The sequence below is a fragment of the Neovison vison genome, chromosome 1 (genome assembly GCF_020171115.1).
Source record: "Neovison vison isolate M4711 chromosome 1, ASM_NN_V1, whole genome shotgun sequence".
In the NCBI taxonomy this organism is placed as follows: Eukaryota; Metazoa; Chordata; class Mammalia; order Carnivora; family Mustelidae; genus Neogale; species Neogale vison.
Genome location: NC_058091.1, coordinates 219,262,751 through 219,284,662, shown reverse-complemented (window position 1 = coordinate 219,284,662; position 21,912 = coordinate 219,262,751). Strand labels below are relative to the sequence as shown.

Below are 21,912 nucleotides of genomic sequence, written 5' to 3'. Positions count from 1 at the left end.
GTTTCCCCCTCTCTCTCTCTGCCTACCTCTCTGCCTGCTTGTGATTTCTTTGTCAAATGAATAGATAAAATCTTTTTTAAAAAAAGGATAAGAAAATAAGAATTGGAGATAATAAAAACAGATAGTAAGAGGTTATTCTAGTTATTTCAGAATAACTGGAGAATGTGGAGGTAGCTGTTACAGGAAGTTGGGCCTAAAGAAGTTTTTCTTCTTTATTACTTTGTTTTTTAGTTTATTTTTTAAGGCTGAAGAAATTATCATATGTTCGAACACTAGTGGGAAAAGTCTAGTGAAGAAGAAAACATTGATGTAGGAGAAAGAATTTCAGTATGTTAGAAAATAGGCAAGAGAGCATGGTACCTGGTGCCCCAAGTTGACATATTGGCATTAAAACAGTCCAGGACAGTTCGTCTGAAATTACAGATGGGAAAGACAGATTGTGAGCTTGTGTGAATATGAAAGACTATAGGTGAGTCCATGGAATTGTTTTTTCTTTTTTCTTTTTTTTTTTTTTCCCCCATTATTTGGATATTTTTCAGTGAAGTTGGAAGTAAGGTGGCTTAGAGGAAGGATGGTTTTGAGAGTTTCAGGAAGAGAGAAGGCATTAATCATTTAAGAATAGAAAAGTTGGGGGCGCCTGGGTGGCTCAGTGGGTTAAAGCCTCTGCCTCAACTCAGGTCATGATCCCAGGGTCCTGGGATCGAGCCCCACATTGGGCTCTCTGCTCAGCAGGGAGCCTGCTTCCTCCTCTCTCTCTGCCTTCCTGCCTCTCTGCCTACTTGTGATCTTTATCTGTCAAATAAATAAATGAAATCTTAAAAAAAGAACCAGATCTCTAAAAAAAAAGAATGGAAAAGTAGAGTCAGCTGGGTGGCTTAGTGGCTTAAACCCTCTGCCTTTGGCTCGGGTCATGATCCCAGGATCCTGGGATAGAACCCTGCATCGGGCTCTCTGCTCAAGAGGGAGCCTGCTTCCCTCTCTCTCCGCCTGCCTCTCTGTCTACTTGTGATCTCTCTCTCTGTCAAATAAAGAAATAAAATCTTTTTTTTTTTTTTTTAAGATTTTATTTATTTATTTGACAGAGAGAAATCACAAGTAGATGGAGAGGCAGGCAGAGAGAGAGAGGGAAGCAGGCTCCCTGCTGAGCAGAGAGCCCGATGCGGGACTCGATCCCAGGACCCTGAGATCATGACCTGAGCCGAAGGCAGAGGCTTAACCCACTGAGCCACCCAGGTGCCCCAAGAAATAAAATCTTAAAAAAAAAAAAAATCTAAAAGTATATGGACCAAGGATATGTGTCATTTCCAGTATGGAACTGCTTGTTTTTTGTTTTGTTTTGTTTTGTTTTTTTAAGACTTTTTCTTTATTTCTTCATGAAAGAGAGAGGCAGAGGCAGAGGGAAAACCAGGCGCCCCACTGAGCCGGGAGCCCGATGTGGGACTCGATCCGAGGACCTGGGGATCATTACCTGAGCTGAAGGCAGACGCTTAACCAACTGAGCCACCCAGGTGTCCTGGAACTGCTAGGTTTTATAGTCAGTTTTTCCTGAGTTAATAGAATACATAAAAGTGAATTTCATCAGTGGGATGATGTTTTGCTGAGGAGTTTTCTCCCAGAAGTACTTCAGTGATTGCCTTTTTAAATTACATTTTTAAAAATTTTTTGATTTTTTTATTAACATATAATGTATTATTAGCCCCACTGGTACAGGTCTGTGGATCGTCAGGTTTACACATTTCATAGCACTCACCATAGCACATATGTCCCCAATGTCCATCACCCAACCACCGTCTCCCTCCCCGCCCTCCCCTCAGCAACCTTCAGTTTGTTTTGTGAGATTAAGAGTCTCTTATGGTTTGTCTCCCTCCCGGTCTCATCTTTAAATTTACATTTCTTTTTGTTCTTCAGGTGGTATCGGGCCCCTGAGTTACTATTTGGAGCTAGAATGTATGGTGTTGGTGTGGACATGTGGGCTGTTGGCTGTATCTTAGCAGAGCTTCTTCTGAGGGTAAGTCTAGGATTGATATATACACTATGATATTGTAATAGCTATTTGTTTGTATAACTTGCATAAGAATTGTCTTCCCATAGATAATTCTCAGAGAGGAGCACCATTCTTCTAAAAAAAAGCCAACAAATAGACCAATTTAAAAAATAAATGCATTTTCTCCACTGCAACCTTTTTGTTAATGGGAGATGAGAAGACCTCCTATTGAGGACAATAAAGATTTATAGATCATTTCTGTAATCTGAAATAAAGCTATAATAAAACTCATCAGGCTGTAATACTGTAACATTTCTGCTGTAACTAAAAATGTTAGGATGCACTTTTATAGTCCTGGGACTTTTCTTGTTTGGGGCTGTTAAAAGTTACACTTTAGGAAATGTGTAAAACCAGCCACTACAGCTGCGCTCTCAGTGGTGTATGTAAGATTATTTTAGTTCTGTTCAAACTAAGCAGTTGTGGTGGTCCTGTAGCATTTCCCTGGACTGAAACCGTCTTGAAATAAATCATTGTCTCGCTACCCTTGCTGGAGAGAAAGATGGTGCCTTAGAAACTTTTGTTGAGCTATAAAGTTTAGTTTAGCCTTTCTGAATGATGAAGGCAAAGGAATAGTGGGGAATCCTTCTGAAGCTGGGAGTTTTTTCTTCCCTACTTTCCATTTTCCAACCCCTACTCTTCTCAGGTGATACATATTTAAAGAAATGTGAACCCAAGACACAAAAATACAGCTTTTCAGTTCCTTGAACACAGAAAATAGTTTCTATATGCCACAAAGAAAAATTACCTTCTCAAACATCTTGTTTAGTTTGGAGTGAGTTCTGTGCATCGTTTGGAGAAGCTCACTCCTGTGGGTGCTTGCAGAAGAAATAGTAACATATTTAGATTTGAAGATGAATAGTAATCCCTGTGCTAATGATGGGTTCTGTGGATAAGCTGGCATAACAGCTTTGCTACTCACAAAAACACAAGAGTTTTGTCAGCTGTCAGTTCTGTCAGCTCCTCAAAACACAATTCATTCATTACCAAGATAAAACCATAGCCCTTAATGTTATGATTTATTGTTCCATTGAGAAAGTAAGCGGAGAGAGACAGAAGTTAAGAATGAACAGGTTAGGGCGCCTGGGTGGCTCAGTGGGTTAAGCCTCTGCCTTCGGCTCAGGTCATGATCTCAGGGTCCTGGGATTGAATCCTGCATTGGGCTCTCTGCTCAGCAGGGAGCCTGCTTCCTCCTCTCTCTCTCTGCCTGCCTCTCTGCCTACTTGTGATCTCTCTTTGTCAAATGAATAAATAAAAATATTTTAAAAAAAAAAAAAAAAGAAGGAACAGGTTAGAAGTGCGCCTTAGTGTCTCAGTTGGTTATGTGTCTGACTCTTGATTTTGGCTCAGGTCATTATCTCAGGGTCGTGTATAGCATGCTTGGGATTCTCTCCCTCTTACCCCCACTGTCACAGCTGTTCACACACTCTCTGCTTAGTTCTATTTTTTTTTTTTTTTTCAGATTTTATTTATTTATTTGAGAGAGACAGTATGAGCAGGGGTGAGGGGCAGGAGGAAAAGGGAGAAGCAGACTCCTTGCTAAGCAGAAAACCTGATGAGGGACTTGATCCCAGGACTCTGGGATTGTGACCTGGGCTAGACACAGATGCTTAACCAACTCAGCCACCCAGGTACCCAAGTGATAATTATATCTTAAAGATTTTTGATATGGCAGGGCAAAACTCCCCCCACCATTATAAATTATCTTGAAAAAGATACATAAATGCCATCCTTGAAACTAGGAGATGCCCATTAATACCATGCTAGAGTTTATAAGATGAGAAATGAAGACTGCTTAAATTTTACAGAAAAGGATGCCAACTAGAGGCAGTTTGGGCTTGACACACAGAATCCTAAAGGTGCTTAGTTACTGAGAAGCACCTGTGACCATTGATGACAATAATGAGGTTATAGGCCTAAAAACTGGAGTTGGTGGAAAAAAATTGTGTATGGACAATTAATACCGCAGTCCCTCTGCACGTAAGCTAGGTCATTTCTGTTTGCCTAACTATACCTCCACTTTAAAACTCCACTGAAGATATGCTTATTCTCTCAAGAAATTGAAACACAAATCTCCAGACATAGCCATCCTTAGACACTGTGGAGGATGTGGGTAAGTTGCTTTGGTGAAAACATACAAATTACATGAATGTCTGTATACTGAATAGTAAAACCTTCAATTTAGTTCCCTGCAGCTCCCAGAACCTTGGTAGCCTTTGCAATAAGCTAGTAACTTTTTTTTAAGATATTATTTATTTATTTGACAGATATCACAAGGAGGCAGAGAGACAGGAAGAGAGAGAGGAAGGAAAGCAGGCTCCTTGCTGAGCAGAGAGCCCCGTGTGGGGCTTGATCCCAGGACACTGGGATCATGACCTGAGCTGAAGGCAGAGGCTTTAACCCACTGAGCCACCCAGGCGCACAAGCTAGTAACTCTTTAACCCAGGCAAAAGATTAGAGAATCCTTTACTAGACAATCTGAATGGTCCCAGAGAATAGACCCACAGAAAACTGGCATTAAACTCCCCACCCAATCTTTCTAGAGAAAGCCTGTGAGTTCTAATCAATGTTTTTAGTACCTTACCCTTGAATATGAATGGTTAGTCATGATTACCACATAGTTATCAAGGAATTCCAGATATTTAATGAAGGCTTCCAGTATATAAGAATTACCAGGTAATTGGCAAGAATCATTAGATATTGGATGATGGGGTGGCTAAGTGGTTAAGCCTGCCTTCATTCAGGTCACAATCCCATGATCGTGGAATCTAATCCTGCATCAGGCTCCTTGCTCAGTGGAGAGCCTGCTTCTCCCTCTGCCTGCTGCTCCCCCTCTCAAATAAATAAATACTTAAAAATGTTACTTGATGAAAGGATTCAGTGTGAAAGACTGACAACAAAAGAAATTTGTAGGGGGATGCCTTGGTCGGTCAGTCGATTAATTGTCTGCCTTTGATTCAGGTGGGATTGAGTCCCACTCAGGCTCCTTGCTCATTGGGGAGTCTCCTTCTCCTCCTTCCTCTGCCCCCTTCCTGCTCATGCTCTTTCTGTCTCACTCACTCACTCTCAAATAAATAAATAAAATCTTTAAAAAAAAAAAGAAAGAAAGAAATTTGGGCAAAATAGGTAGCAGAAGAAATTTAACCCTCCATCTCTACCACACCTTCAGAGGACTAAGAGAACATACTCCATCTGTAAAACAAGAACATGATGCTCTATTACTAAAGGATCAGTTGAAGAATAAGGGACTCTTGAAAATTTTTATGTAGGGTAACTAAAAGCAAACAGAGACAGTGGAAAGATTGGGAAAGTAAACTCGAGAATTCTTTCCTCAAGTAGGACCAAAAAATTAAGCTAATTTGATCCAGGTTTGATTGATTGATTGATCCAGGATTGATCTAGAATATAATAAAAAAGAACAAAGAAAATGTAGGATAGGGGCACCTGGGTGGCTCAGTGGGTAAAGCCTCTGCCTTTAGCCCAGGTCACAATCCCAGGGTCCTTGTATTGAGCCCCACATCGGGCTCTTTGCTCAGCAAGGAGCCTGCTTCCCCCTCACTCTTCTCTGCCTGGTTCTTTGCCTACTTGTGATCTCTGTCCAATAAATAAATAAAATCTTACTAGAATGAAAATGTAGGATAGGAAATTCACCAGAAAATAGCCTAGCATTGGTGGGTATGAACTGACTTAAAGTGCAACAAAGACTCTGCATAGAGAATAAAAAAAGACATATTGTAAAATTTCAGAGGACCAGACTATAAGGAAAATACTTTATTTCCAAGAGAGGAAAAACAGAGAGAGCTTACATAGAAACCATAATGAAGGGGCACCTGGGTGGCTCAGTGGGTTAAGCCGCTGCCTTCGGCTCAGGTCATGATCTCAGGGTCCTGGGATCGAGTCCCACATCGGGCTCTCTGCTCAGCAGGGAGCCTGCTTCCCTCTTTCTCTCTCTGCCTGCTTGTGATCTATCTCTGTCAAATGAATAAATAAAAAATCTTAAAAAAAAAAAAAAAGAAACCATAATGAAGGAATAGGGGGAAAGAATGGTTTCAGACTTCTCAACAGTAGCACTGAAATCCTAAGGGCAATAGAATACATTGTGAAGGAAAATAATTTCCAACCTAGAATTTTGTGCCCATTTGTATTTTTCAGTTAGCTTTTGAGAATAGATACAATTTATTACACTAAAAATTGTACATCTGCTTCCTTTCTTAGGAATTTATTTGAAGCTGTGCTCTACTATTACGTGAGAGTAAATCAAGAGAAAGATGTGGGATCCAGAGAACATGAGATTGAACACAGAAAAGGGGTGAATAGAATTCCTCATTTAATAGTGAAAGGAAGTTCTGAAGAAGCAGGTGTGCCCAGAGAGAAAATAGTCCATATTGAAGCAGAAGGGATGAGAGTTTCAGCAGGGGACTCTGGAGAGAAAAATGAGCCTCAGTGTACCCACAAACCAGCTTCATCAGTTTTTAACACATGATCAGCTTTATTTGTAATTCCCTCACATCACATTTTTAAGCCACAAATCCCAGATATTATGCCATTTTCTCCATATACTATTTCTCTAAAAGACTTTTTTCTCTAGAACAATTTTTTTTTTTATCATAACCACAATACTGTTATCATCTGAAGAAAAGGAAAGGAAAGATAAATCAGTACCTAGTCTGTGTTCAGATTTCCCACTTTTTCAGTCTTGGTAGTTTCTAAGTTTCTAGGAATGCATCCATTTCTTCCAGATTGTCAAATCTGCTGGTATATAGTTGCTCATAATATGTTCTTATAATTGATTATATTTCTTTTGTGTTGGTTGTGATCTCTTTCTTTCTTTCTTTCTTTTTTTTAAGATTTTAGTTATTTGGCAGAGATCACAAGTAGGCAGAGAGGCAGGCAGGGAGAGAAAGGGAAGCAGGCTCCCCGCCAAGCAGAGAGCCCGATGTGGGGCTCAATCCCAGGACTCTGGGATCATGACCCGAGCCAAAGATAGAGGCCTTAATCCACTGAGCCACCCAGGCACCCCATGATCTCCTCTTCCATTCATGATTTTATTAATTTGGTTTTCCATTTCTGCTCTGATCTTTATTATTTCTTTTTTCTTGCTGGGTTTAGGCTTTCTTTGCTGTTCTTTCTCCAGCTCCTTTAGGTGTAGGGTAAGTTGTGTATTTGAGACCTTTCTTGTTTCTTGAGAAAGTCTTATGTTGGTATATAACTTACTCTTATGACCGCATTTCTTTATCCTGAAGATTTTGAACAGTTGTGTTTTCATTTTCGTTTGTTTCCATGAATTTTTAAATTTTTTAAAAAATATTTTATTTATTTATTTAACAGAGAGATCACAAGTAGGCAGAGAGGCAGGCAGAGAGAGATGGAGGGGGAAACAGGCTCCCCACTGAGCAAAAAGCTCGATGCGGGACTCAATCCCAGGACCCTGAGATCATGATCTGAGCTGAAGGCAGAGGCTCTAACCCACTGAGCCACTCAGGCGCCCTTAAATTTTTTTTTTTTTTTTTTTTTTAATGAATGGGTTGACCCATTTATTCTTTAGTAGGATGCTCTTTAGGCCCCATGTATTTGTGTTCTTTCCAACTTTCATCTTGTGATTGAGTTCTAGTTTCAAGCATTGTTTTCTGAAAATATGCAGGGAATGATCCCAATCTTTTGGTTGAGACCTGATTTGTGACCCAGGATGTGATCTATTCTGGAGTTCCATGTGCAGTAGAGAAAAAAAGTGCATTCTTTTGCTTTGGGGTGGAATGTTCTGAGTATATTTGTGTTGTCCATCTGGTCCATTGTGTCATTTAAAGCCTTTATTTCCTTCTTGATCTTTTGCTTGGATGATCTGTCCATTTCAGTGAGGGAGGTGTTAAAGTCCTCTACAGTTACTGTGTTATTGTCAATGTGTTTCTTTGATTTTGTTATTAATTGGTTTATATAATTGGCTGCTCCCATGTTAGGGGCATAGATATTTACAATTATTAGATCTTCTTGTTGGACAGACCTTTTACATATGATATAGTGTCCTTCCTCATCCCTTATGATAGTCTTTGGCTTAAAATCTAATTTATCTGATATAAGGATTGTCACCCCTGCTTTCTTTTGATGTCCATTAGCATGGTAGATGGTTTTCCACCTCCTCATTTTAAATCTGGAGGTGTCTTTGGGTCTAAAATGAGTTTCTTGCATAGACCATATCGATGGGTCTTGTTTTTTTTGTTTGTTTGTTTGTTTTTTTTATCCATTCTGATACCCTGTGTCTTTTGATTGGAGCATTTAACCCCTTTACATTCAGGGTAACTATTGAAAGGTATGAATTTAGTGCCATTGTATTGCCTGTAAGGTGACTGTTACTGTATATTGTCTCTGTTTCTTTCTAGTCTATGTAACTTTTAGGCTCTCTCTTTACTTAGAGGACCTCTTTCAATATTTCCTGTAGGGCTGGTTTGGTGTTTGCAAATTCTTTCTAGTCTATGTAACTTTTAGGCTCTCTCTTTACTTAGAGGACCTCTTTCAATATTTCCTGTAGGGCTGGTTTGGTGTTTGCAAATTATCTTAGTTTTTATTTGTCCTGGAAGCTTTTTATCTCTCCTTCTATTCTCAATGACAGCCCAGCTGGATATAGTACTCTTGGCTGCATATTTTTCTCATTTCATGCTCTGAATATATCATGCAAGTCCTTTCTGGTCTGCCAGGTCTCTGTGGATAGATAGGTCTGCCTATCTAATGTTTCTACCATTGTAGGTCCTCTTGTCTGAGCTGCTTTCAGGATTTTCTCTTTGTGTCTGACACTTCGAAGTTTTACTGTTAGACGAGGGGGTGTTGACCTTTTTTACTGATTTTTGAGGAGGGTTCTCTGTGCCTGCTGGATTCCGATGCATGTTTCCTTCCCCATATTAGGGATTTTCTCTGCTACAATTTGCTCCAGTATATCTTTTCCCCCTCTCTGCTTCTCCTGGGATCCCAATTATTCTAATATTGTTTTGTCTTATGGTATCACTTATCTCTTGAATTCTTCCCTCATGATTGAGTAGTTCATCTCTCTTTTTCTCAGCTTCTTTATTCTTCATAATTTGGTCTTCTGTATCACTAATTCTTTCTTCTGCCTCAATTATCCTAGGAGTTAGAGCCTACATTTTTTATTGCACCTCATTAAAATTTTGATTTTGATTTGGTTAGATTTTAGTTCTTTTATTTCTCTAGAAAGGAATTCTCCAGCTAGTATCTTTATAATCGTCATTCTGAACTCTAGTTTGACATCTTTGTAATGTCCCTATTGATTAAGTCCTTGGCGGTCAGTACTGCCTCTTGTTTTGTTTTGTTTTGTTTTTTCTTTAAGTTTTTCCGTTGTGTCATTTTGTCTAGAGAAGAATAGATGAATGAGAGAACAAAATGTTAAAAGGTAACAACTACCCTCGAAAAACAAACACTAAAAAATCAGAAGAGAGGGGCACCTGGGTGGCTCAGTAGGTTAAGCCTCTGCCTTCAGCTCGGGTCGTGATCCCACGGTCCTGGGATCGAGTCCCACGGCGGGCACTCTGCTCAGCAGGGAGCCTTCTCCCCACCCCCCACTCTGCCTGCCTCTCTGCCTACTTGTGATCTCTGTCTGTCAAATAAATAAAATAAAATCTTTTTAAAAAAAAATCAGAAGAGAACTGAAATCGGGGAGGAAAGAAAGGGGAAAGAAAAAGAAGAATGTGATCAGGCTGGTGAACAGAACAGAGCCACACACTGGATTTTGGCTGTATCTTGGTCTATTAAAGGAAACCGCCTCCCAAAATTTTAAGGAAAGAAAATCATGTAAAAAAAAAAAAAAAAAAAAAGAAAATCATGTATATATTTTAAGGAAAGAAAATCAGGTGTGTATATACACACACACACACAAACACACACATATACATATACACACACAAAATAAAGGTAAATATGGTGAAAGGATGGAATATGACTGTAAAATTTTTAAAAAATTGATAAGTTTATTGAAAAAATAAAGAAAAAAAGTTTAAAAAAACAATGTGATCAGGCGGGAGACTAGAACAAAGCCATATACTAGATTTAGGATATGTTCTGGTCTGTTAGAAGAAACTGTATCTCAAAATTTTAAATAAAGAAAAACTTATATATACACAAAAATAAGGTTAAATATAATGAAGAGATAGAATATGACTGTAAAAATGAAAATTAAAAATTTTTAAAAAGTGATATGGTAGGATGGTTAAAATGGGAAAGAGGAAAAATTAAATAAAAATAGAAAAAAAAAACAAGGAAAATTTAAAAAAAATTTTTTTTAAGATTTTATTTATTTTATTTGACAGAGATTACAAGTAGGCAGAGAGGCAGGCAGAGAGAGAGAGAGAGGAGGAAGCAGGCTCCCTGCTGAGCAGAGAGCCCGATGCGGGACTCGATCCCAGGACCCTGAGATCATGACCCGAGCCGAAGGCAGCGGCTTAACCGACTGAGCCACCCAGGCGCCCCTAAAAATCAACTTTGAAAGACAAAAGAATCTTGGGGAAAAAGCTGTAAATTCTATGTGCTGTATTCTCCCTAACACTGGAGTTTTTCAGTTCTCATTGATCGGCATACTTTGTCTTGCCCAGATGTTCTTGCTGATCTTCTAGGGGTGGGGTTGTTGCAGTGATTCTCAAATGTCTTTGCCCTAGACAGAATTGCTCCATCCTTGCCAGGGGCTAGGTGAAATAATCTGCTCAGGTTTGCTTTTCGGTAGCTTTCATTCCTCAAAAGCTTTCTGTACAGCTGTACGGCTGTGGAGGACAGGAATGAAAATGGCAGCCTCCCAATCTCTAGCCCTGGAGGAGCCGAGAGCTCGGGGCTCCCCCTTCAGTGATCCCTCAGAGAAAAGCAGTCAATCACACCTGTCTCCCTGGTCTTCGTAGGCACTCTGTGCTTGCCCAGCCTGTGACCGAGCATTTTTATCTCTGACACACAGCCCTGTTTGGAGTTTCCAAACCCAGACGATTCCTGCAGCGCATTCCAAGGCTGCTTCTCCCTGGGGAGGACGGGAAGTCTCCCAGGATCTGCCACTTGTTGAGTCCCTATTCGAAGAGCAGTTGCCTTACTGTACCTCGGATCCAGTTTATGGCAACAGCAAACTGAGAGCCCACTCCTTGGCTCCATCTCTGCAGCTGGCTTCCCTGCTCCGATACTTGGGAACTCTGCCTCACTCTGGCACCCCTGGTCTTTCTGCGACCCTGAGGGTCCTGAGACCACACTGTTCCAGCAAGGATTCCATCCCCCCGCATAGCCACTGGAGTGATGTCCCTTAGTGGAACAGACTTCTAAAACTTATGATTTTGTGCTCTGCTGCTCTGTCATTTGCTGAGCCTCCCTCCATGGTCTGTCTTCCTGTATATCACCTTGGATTCTCTTTTTTTGCATGTCTACCCTTCCAGAAAGTGGTCGCTATTCTGTTCATAGATTTGCTGCTGTTCTTTTCTTCCATCTCCTTTTGAGTTTGTAGGTGTTCAGAATGGTTTGATAACTATCTAGCCGAATACCTGGGACTAGACAAAATTTAGGTCTCCTACTGCTCCGCCATCTTGCTCCTCCCTCGATGAGGGTCCTTTTCTTCAGATTTTTTTTTTTTTAAGATTTTTATTTATTTATTTGAGAGAGCCCAAGTGGTGGCGGGGAGCAAAGGGAAAGGGAGAAACAGATTCCCAGCTGTGCAGGGAGCTCAACATTGGACCTGATCCTATGACCCTGGGATCATGACCAGAGCTAAAGGGAGATGCTGAACCAATTGAGCCACCCAGGCCCCCCTCTTCAGATCTCATAGTTTATTTTAGTAGTCTTCAAAGTAAAAACATTAGCATGCCTAAAAATATTCATGCAGTGTTAGTATAACTTCAGGTTTCTTTTTTTGGATACACATTTTATATACATAATAGTCTAGTGTTATACATAGGGATTATATTAAATCTAGATCCAGTTAGAAAATAGAAACCACACATTAAAAAGGGAAGTTTAATATTAAGAATTAACTATGGTTATCGATTGGAATAATGAAGGATTGACTAATAAAAAGTAATGAGAGGGGTTCTTGCATGGTGCATATAGTTAAGTGTCTGATTCTTGATTTCTTCTCCGGTCGTGATCTCAGGGTTGTGAGACTGAGCCCCACAGTGGGCTCTGCTCAGCGCCACATCTGCTTAAGACTCTCTCTCCTCTCCCTCCCCCCTTCACGAGTTTGAGTTCTGTTTCTCTCTAAAATAAAGAAGAAAAGGTAAAGAGACTATTTTAAAGCATATAAGAGTAGACGAAAGGAGCAGCCACCCTAGGACTAATACAGAGCACCCAAGGAAGAGGACCCAGGGACTGAATTCTAGACGTTGTAATGTGCAGTGTGGCTCACTGATGATAGAGAAGTTGCTATAGAGCTGTGTTGGCAGAACTTGTTGAAAGTCTGTCTTGCATGTAGAGGAAAGCTCTTCTGTGGGAGGTGGTTTTCTGGAGGCACTCTGCTACACAACTCTGTAGAGGGAAGCTGCTCTGTGCATTGGGCACTGAAGAAACTGCCGACATTTGTGGGAACCTGTTGGTAGTGAAGCTGAGAGTGCCGCAGGAGTCAGCTGGGCATACAAGCTAGAGCCAGGAAGCAAAAGTCTTCCTATAGTGTTTATCCAGCAGCATCTGCAGACCGCTTCAGCTGGCAAAAGTAAAACACTTAAAGGCCCAAATCTGTTTTCTTAGAAAAGGCAAAATAGATGAGCTTGGAATTGATAACTGGCAAAATTAAATGCTTTTTTGGCAGGGGTTGGTGCTGGTGGTGGTGGTAGTTGACAGTAATAAAAATGTGGGAAAGCTGGTACTTAATCTCATTTTCTCATTGAGCTGGTAAATTTTTTCAAGGCCTGTAATAGTATGAAAAGTCTCTCTTCACAGAGCAAACTCTTTTTTACTCTCCTATATATTTATGAAGATGTTTGAGGATGAATTGGAAAATAATGTCTGTAGCAAGGATTTTAATTATTTACTAGTTTCTAATTTTTAACTTATCATTTATTCTTTAAAGTTTGCCATTATACTTCTTCAGAGAAATAATATGCCAAGATATTATTTAAATAAGATTGTAATATAGGTGTTCTTCTGCCTGCCAGCCTTTGCTCCCGTACTTTTTTTTTTTTTTAAGATTTTTTTATTTGTTTATTTGACAGAGATCACAAGTAGGCAGAGAGGCAGGCAGAGACAGAGAGAGGGGTAGCAGGCTCCCCACCAAGCAGAGAGCCCAGTGCGGGGCTTGATCCCAGGACCATAGGATCATGACCAGAGCCAAAGGCAGAGACTTAATCCACTGAGCCACCCAGGCGCCCCTGCTCCTGTACTTTAGCTAGAATAATTTTTCTCCATCTTAACATTTTTCCTCCAGCTTACTCTTTCATTTTTCAACTTTCACTGGTTGGTTCTTCTTCTAGTAAGCCTTCCTTGGCTTTTGTAGAGTGGGTAGGTGCTGTTTTGTGTATGCTAGGATCCTGTGCTCTCCCTGAAAACATCATCTGGGCGATGCCCCTTTAGTTGTACTACCAGCATTCCCCCACAGCCACCCCAGGGGAGAGCAAGAAGTGTCTTGTTCACTTCTTTTTTCTTTTTTTTTTTAAAGTATGTTCCACACCCAGCATGGAACTGGGTGTGGGGCTTGAAGTCTCAACCCTGAGATCAAGACTTGAGCTGAGATCAAAAGTTGGACACTCAACTGACCGAGGCACTCAAGTGTCTTTGTCTTGTTCCCTACTTTAAATGCCTAGGGTTTAATTAATTACCACATACTTATTACATAGTGTTTATTAAAGATTTGTGGAGTGAATACAATGGGAAATACAGTGCTCTTCATTTGATTAGCAGCAGTAGGATCTAGTGCCACATCTAGTATACCTCAGACTTCATTTTTATTTTTGTTACAGCTTAGTTTTTTTATGGAATTTGTAGTATTATTTGTATATCTATTATAAACCACCTTGAAATACCTACATCTCACTCTCTTCCAGGTTCCTTTTTTGCCAGGAGATTCAGACCTTGATCAACTAACAAGAATATTTGAAACTTTGGGCACACCAACTGAAGAACAGTGGCCAGTAAGCTTTCATACATGTTCTTTGAAATTTTGTTAGGACTCTGATGCTGTCATGTAGGTATTACTTAAAGAAATGTATTCATTTTCTTAAGGTACTAGTAATACATACTTTGAAAAATTTATGTCAAATAGAAAGTTAAAATTGTGGTATACTGTCCAGCCTCCTTTGTACATGTTGCCCTTTCTCCATCCCAGTAATTCCTAACCTAGGGTTAATCACTGTCAGTTTGGTAGAAAATCTTGTTGTGAGGATACATACACAAGCATATAAACATAGAGTTGCATTTTCTGTCTTTTCTTTAATAAAAATGGGATCATACCATATAATTTTTTTGCAACCAACTTGCTCTTTTTTTTTAATAAGATTTTATTTATTTATTTGACTGAGAGAGACACAGAGAGAGAGGGAAAACAAGCAGAGGGTAGTGGGAGGAGAAACAGGCTTCCTGCTGAGCAGGGAGCCTGATGCGGGGCTTGATCCCAAGACCCCAAGATAATGACCTGAGCTAAAGGCAGACGCTTAACTGACTGAGCCATCTAGGCACCCCTCACTTGTTTATTCTTAAAATTATAATCCTTTAGATTTTTCTTCCTCTTATAGCTCCATCTCCTGAAAATAAATAATAGAAATGAGACATTTTAATCAGACTTTATCTTCTGATCGAAACTGTGGTATACAAATTTTTTCAAGCTCTGAATAGCTATAGGAGTCTCAGCAGGGGTTAGAGTAACCAGCATAACCTTGCCATAGTACCAGAATGGCTAAGTCATAGCAGCGTTCACAGTACAAGGTCTTCTCCACAAGATTACGAATAAACTGGGCCGTGGTTCCAGGATGGAAAGTCCAGTGTGCAGCACAGTCACTGACTCTGACCAAATGATTTTTTTTTTTTTTTTTTAGTTTTTCTTTATTTATTTTTTAAGATTTTATTTATTTATTTGACAGAGAGCGATCACAAGTGGACAGAGAGGCAGGCAGAGAGAGAGAAGGAAGCAGGCTCCCTGCTGAGCAGAGAGCCCGATGTGGGACTCGATCCCAGGACCCTGAGATCATGACCTGAGCCGAAGGCAGTGGCTTAACCCACTGATCCACCCAGGCGCCCTGACCAAATGATTTTTGACAATGGTGCAAAGCAGTTCGATGGAAGTCATTACATTCTCCGTTTGACAGTTTAAGTTCTTCATCTGAGAGCTATATGCCTTTCAGTCCCTAAGTTTGAATTATAAATATTTTACAGGACATGTGTAGTCTTCCAGATTTCGTGACATTTAAGAGTTTTCCTGGAATCCCGTTACAACACATCTTCATTGCAGCAGGAGACGACTTGCTAGATCTCATACAAGGCTTATTCTTATTCAACCCATGTACTCGAATTACAGCGACACAGGTATCTTAGCATATCTTTCTTTTAATAGGAAATATGGGAATCTTAATTCTGGCATAGATAAAAGTAGAATTTCTTGAGGTTTTCTACCATTCTTTAAATACTGTAAAGATGTGTTTTAGGTTTAAGGAATAACAAATTTTATCTTGTCCCCAAGCTACAAGCTCTTCAGACTGGTATTAAATTACATCATGTACGCGCAACAACAGGAGAATTTACTTTTGTTAAGGAACATATAAATACATATTTATTTATAATTAATTGGCTTTCAAGTAGTTTACCTAGAGAAGAAAAAATAAGAAGCATTCTGTATTTGTTAAAATAATGGTTGTGCTAAGCTTAATGCCAAAAGTGTTTCGGTTTTTTTCCCCATGAAATGCAGTCCCAGTATCCATGGTAATCATTGTCATAGTCAGAAAATGATAATGTGGAAGAAAATAATACAGTTCTTCTTCTTTTCTTTTTTAAAGATTTTATTTTTAAGTAATCTCTACACCCTACATGGGGCTCAAACTCAAAACCCCAAGATCAAGAGTTACATGCTCTTTTAACTGAACAAGCCAGGCACTCCGAAAATTGTATAATTTTTTTTTTGTTTTTTTTAAGATTTTATTTATTTGACACAGAGAGCACAAGGAGGGATAGAGGTAGACAGATGGAGAGGAAGAAGCAGGTTCCCTGCCAAGCCGAGAGCCCACCATGCAGCCCTTGACCTGAGCCAAAGGGAGACACTCAACCAGCTGAGCAATCTAGGCACCCTGTATAGTTCTTGACACAACTTATGCTTACAAGAGATTGAAAGATACTCTAAACAGAACAGACATTGATACTGGCCCTTGTTTAAGGGAAATAAGAATCAAACTCAAAAAAAATTAGGAAGACCAAGAATGTCTGTTCTTATAAAAGAAGAGAAAAATGTTACCAAACAAAAAAATAAATGCCCTATAGATTGGTGGGGCAGGGATGGAATCAATTTTTTTTGTCTCAAAAACAAGCACAAGACAAAAAAGGACAGTGTCACAAACATTTAAAATTGGGGCAGGGAAGGGGCGCCTGGGTGGCTCAGTGGGTTAAAATTGGGGCAGGGAAATGCAAGAATGCATCACAGTACAATGATTTGACTTCATAAAGTAAGACTGATTAAAATGAAATGTCCCAAGTCTTCATATTTAACAAACCATGTTAATGTACATTATACCAAGGATTCAAAGGGATTTTTTTTTTAACTTAAGTTTATTATAAGCTACCAAATCATTGTCTAATGTATTTCTTTCTTTCTAAATTTTTTTTTTAAAGATTTTATTTATTTATTTGTCAGAGAGAGAGCACACAAGCAGGCAGAGTGGCAGGCAGAGGCTCCCTGCGGAGCAAGGAGCCCAATGAGGGACTCGATCCCAGGACCCGGGGGTCATGACCTGAGCTGAAGGCAGCAGCTTAACCAACTGAGCCACCCAGGCGCCCCATAATGCATTTATTTCTATAGGCCATCTGGTTTTGGCAGTATATAATGCTACATTAATACATATATGCTAGATATTTTACCATCAGAATTTCTTTTCTGATTTCAAGCAAGTATCTCATTATTACCTTTCCACCTTTATACATATACTTATTACCTCCATCAAAAGAAACTTGAGACTAGGTCAGATTATCTAGAAAGTTGTTTTCCTTAGTAGTAAAACTCAAAATTTATAGAAAAATACTAATTGTGACAACTTATGTTATATTTTGATAGAATGCATTTTTATTTTATTTTATTTTATTTAGATTTTATTTATTTATTTGACATACAGAGATCACAAGCAGGCAGAGAGGCAGGGAAAGAGAGAAGGGGGAAGCAGGCTCCCTGCTGAGCAGAGAGCCTGATGTGGGACTCGATCCCAGGACCCTGGGATCATGACCTGAGCGGAAGGCAGAGGCGTAAACCACTGAGCCACCCAGGCACCTCTAGAATGCTTTTTTTTTTTTTTTTTTTTAAATCGGGACTTTTTTTTTTTTTTTAAAGATTTTATTTATTTATTTGACAGAGAGAGATCACAAGTAGGCAGAGAGTGGGCAGAGAGAGAGGAGGAAGCAGGCTCCCTGATGAGCAGAGAGCCCAATGCGGGACTCCATCCCAGGACCTTGAGATCATGACCTGAGCCGAAGGCAGCGGCTTAACCCACTGAGCCACCGGGTGCCCTGCATTTTTTTTTTTAATAAGATTTTATTTAGGGGTGCCTGGGTGGCTCAGTGGGTTAAAGCCTCTGCCTTTGGCTCAGGTCATGATCCCAGGATCCTGGGATCGAGCCCCGCATCGGGCTCTCTGCTCGGCAGGGAGCCTGCTTCCCCCTCTCTCTCTTTCCCTGCCTCTCTGCCTGCTTGTGATCTCTGTCTGTCAAATAAATAAAATCTTAACAAAAAAAAAAAAAAAAGATTTTATTTATTTGACAGAGACCACAAGCAGGCAGAGAGAGAGGAGGAAACAGGCTTCTCGCTGAGCAGAGAGCTCGATGCGGGGCTCGATCCCAGGACCCTGGGATCATGACCTGAGCCGAAGGCAGAGGCTTTAACCCACTGAGCCACCCAGGCACCCCTTAGAATGCATTTTTATTTTTTTTTTATTTATTTTTTTAAATCTTTTAAAAAATATTTTATTTATTTATTTGACAGAGATCACAAGTAGGCAGAGAGGCAGGCAGAGAGAGAGAGGAGGAAGCAGGCTCCCCGCTGAGCAGAGAGCCCGATGCAGGACTCGATTCCAGGACCCTGAGATCATGACCTGAGCCGAAGGCAGCGGCTTAACCTACTGAACCACCCAGGCGCCCTAGAATGCATTTTTAAAAACATGTTCTGGCTCATGCATATCTGTCTTAAAGTTGGAATGAGATAATGTTCCTTTCTTAGATCTCTGATATCTCAGAATTAGTTTAATTTACTTATGGAACTTCTTTTTTTTTTTTTTTAAAGATTTTATTTATTTATTTGACAGAGAGAGATCACAAGTAGGCAGAGAGGCAGGCAGAGAGAGAGAGGAGGAAGCAGGCTCTCCGCTGAGCAGAGAGCCTGATGCAGGACTTGATCCCAGGACCCTGAGATCATGACCTGAGCCGAAGGCAGCGGCTTAACCCACTGAGCCACCCAGGCGCCCTACTTATGGAACTTCTTGATTTGGAAGAAATACTGTAGAAATTGAACTCTTTTGAAGTTAGGAATCTCTAAATTATTACTGCAAATAATAGAATGTGGGAGGAAATGCTTGAAAAGTTTATATGGACTTTTTTATATTCCTGAAAGGATTTTCCAAAAGGAATATTGTGGCTATAGGATACAAATAAATTATGAATTTGACTAGTTTATCATTTAGAATAAAACTATTTTTATTGGAAAAAAAAAACCAAAATTATTTTTTTTTAATTTTGGATTAAAGTAAAGGAAATACTGTATCATAGAACATTGAGCAGGTAAAATATAGAAATAACATTGTGCAATTCCTTCCAAGTAAAATTTTTAATAATTTGTGGTGGATTGTTGGATTTTAACACATTGTTTCCAACCTTTTGCATCATTTAAAACAATTTATTTTCAAGAGTTTATTTACATGGGGGCACCTGGGTGGCTCAGTGGGTTAAGCCGCGGCCTTCGGCTCAGGTCATGATCTCAGGGTCCTGGGAACGAGTCCCGCATCGGGCTCTCTGCTCAGCAGGGAGCCTGCTTCCTCCTCTCTCTCTGCCTGCCTCTCTTCCTACTTGTGATCTCTCTCTGTCAAATAAATAAATAAAATCTTAAAAAAAAAAAAAAAAGAATTTATTTACATGATTTGGAATTTGAATACATATAGATGTTGTGACAAACTTTGAAGTTCTTTTTAAGTATGTTTCTCTCTTTATGTGTTGAACTATAGAGCCCCTAAAGTGTAGAGAGCTGAGTTATACAATGTCTTACTAAGGATTTTTCATATTTAGTATTTTGTACAATGTCTTATTAAGGATTTTTCATATTTAGTATAGGCTGTTTAACTGAGGAAAAGTTAGAAGGTAGTGTCTTTTTTTTTTTAAGGTTTTATTTATTTATTTGACAGACAGAGATCACAAGTAGGCAGAGTCAGGCAGAGAGAGAGGAGAAAGCAGACTCCGTGCTGAGCAGAGAGCCCGATGTGATGAGGGGCTTGATCCCAGGACCCTGAGATCATGACCTGAGCTGAAAGCAGTAACCCACTGAGCCACCCAGGTGCCCCTGTAGTGTCTTTTTCTTACGGTAATAGAATTACCCGCTGATCTTAAGCTATTATATATTTATTTATAGTAGTTTGCTCATCTAAACTCTTGAAATGAATTTCATTTTGGAAGTGTGGGGTATTCATATAGTGTTTTTAATATTCCCAACAATTCTGGAAGTTAGATTTTCTTAAAAACAGTCCAGATAATCACTTAAAACCCTACTTTCCTTGGTATCTTCCATTTTTCAAGGCATTGAAAACTAAGTATTTCAGTAATCGGCCAGGGCCGACACCTGGATGTCAGCTGCCAAGACCAAACTGTCCGTTGGAAACTTTAAAGGAGCAGTCAAATCCAGTTGTAGCAACAAAACGGAAGAGAACACAGGCCTTAGAACAAGGTAAAACTTCCATTTTCATAAGAAATGAAATGAATTCAGAAAACTCCAAGTAGGTAGTATATAGCTAGTGACCGAGGGGCAGCTAAGAAATGTAGATTGTGAGCTATTTCGTAAGTGTGGTAGAGAATGTCGTATTTTAGCAATATTTGTTTCCACTGAAAATAATTAAATCAAGCTTTTTAAAAGGATATGGGCTCTTTTGGAGTATACATCAGAGTTGTGAGAACTTACTAGTATGTACCTTATTTTCTTTTAAGTTTTTATTGATGTATTGTATGCTTAATGTTAAATAAGTATTACTAGCGAACCAAAGCAAGTAAAATGAATGTAGTTGGAATGCAGTGACTGGTTAGAATTGCCTTAAGATTAAATGTGAACAACCTCGTTTTTTTTTTCACCTAGGAGGATTACCCAAGAAGCTAATTTTTTAGTTACAGAGATCACTGGACAGTATTTTACTACTGAAGGAAATAGTCAAAAAAGCAAATAATGGAGAAATAGTAAACATTAAGTAAATGCTGTAGAAGGAATTTGTAAATACTCCACACATGTAAAATATGTAAAACTGGATTATTTTTATTAAATTTATTTTAAAACAATTCTGATTTTTCTGATGAGAGTGCTAAAGTAAGATTAAGTTGAGTTCTTTGAAATGTAGAATTGAAAATGCATTAAGGAAACCTTAATAAAAATAATCATCAGTTACTTTGGTGAGTTGGCCCACATAGCATCACAGATATGTAGTAGCAGGGGTAGTATTCAAAAACAGAGGCAGGGGCGCCTGGGTGGCTCAGTGGGTTAAGCCTCTGCCTTCGGCTCAGGTCATGATCCCAGGGTCCTGGGATCGAGCCCCACATCAGGCTCTCTGCTCTGCAGGGAGTGTGCTTCCTCCCCTCTCTCTCTCTGCTTGCCTCTCTGCCTACTTGTGATCTCTCTCTCTCTCAAATAAATAAAATCTTAGAAAAAAAAAAAAAAAAACAGAGGCAGTAGTAGAAATGTTGCATATACCTGCTACCTAGAGCTAACAAATGTTGATATGCTAAATAGGAAAGAAAGAAGAAAAAATTACAAATGAAATTGAGCTCCCTTTAATATATCATTCCATTCTTTTCCTTTTTACCTTCCCAAAAGGAGAGTGACTCTCAGGAAATGAGTGTGTCCTTCCATGATTTTGTACTGCTATTTTATAAAAATTCATGTAGAAATATACCATATTGTTAAAATTTTATGAGTGATAGACTGTACATCTCGTAATTTTTTTTTTACTCAAAACTTTTAAAATCCCTTCCACATAAATCTAGCTTAGTATCTGTTTAATATATAAAAATATATATATAACACTACATATTCATGCTTTATGGATTATTTTTCTTGTGTTACATAAAAATTACCATAAGTATAGCACCTTAAAGTTACACAAATGTACTGGCTCACAGTTCTGTAAGCCAGATGTCTGACCTGGCCCAGCTGTGTTTCTTGCATAGGTCCAAATCGAGGTGTCAGTTGAATGGGTCTCTTTTCTGAGTTTCTAGGGAGGAATTGGCTTATAAGCTCATTCAGTTCATGTAATTTTAATGCACGTGCTTCCTGTCCTGGTTAGCTGTTAGCCAGGGGCCTTTCCCAGCTTCTTAAGCAGTCCACATGCCTTGTCATATGGCATTCTCCATCTGTACACCAACAGCTATGCTTAGAATCTGTTTGGTTTCCTTGTCTGCTACAAGAGAGAAAACTGTTTTCTTTAAAAAGACAGAAGAGGGGCGCCTGGGTGGCTCAGTGGTTTAAGCCGCTGCCTTCGGCTCAGGTCATGA

General features: G+C 39.5%; 1 protein-coding gene across 5 annotated transcripts in view; it reads left to right on the top strand.

Moving 5' to 3' along the window:
• The window catches only part of CDK7 (cyclin dependent kinase 7), a 39,229-nt gene that overhangs the window by 13,917 nt on the left and 3,400 nt on the right, over nt 1-21,912 (top strand). For 3 of the 5 annotated variants that reach the window (XM_044267761.1, XM_044267745.1, XM_044267779.1), the window contains 5 exons: nt 1,909-2,008; nt 14,038-14,124; nt 15,362-15,511; nt 19,957-20,104; nt 20,507-20,703. In XM_044267761.1, coding sequence (XP_044123696.1) covers nt 1,909-2,008; nt 14,038-14,124; nt 15,362-15,511; nt 19,957-20,104; nt 20,507-20,535 — 514 coding nt within the window. In that variant the 3' untranslated portion in view covers nt 20,536-20,703. Of the gene's footprint in view, nt 1-1,908; nt 2,009-14,037; nt 14,125-15,361; nt 15,512-19,956; nt 20,105-20,506; nt 20,704-21,912 lie in introns of those variants that run through there. The other 2 variants (XM_044267752.1, XM_044267769.1) reach the window with 2 other exon arrangements.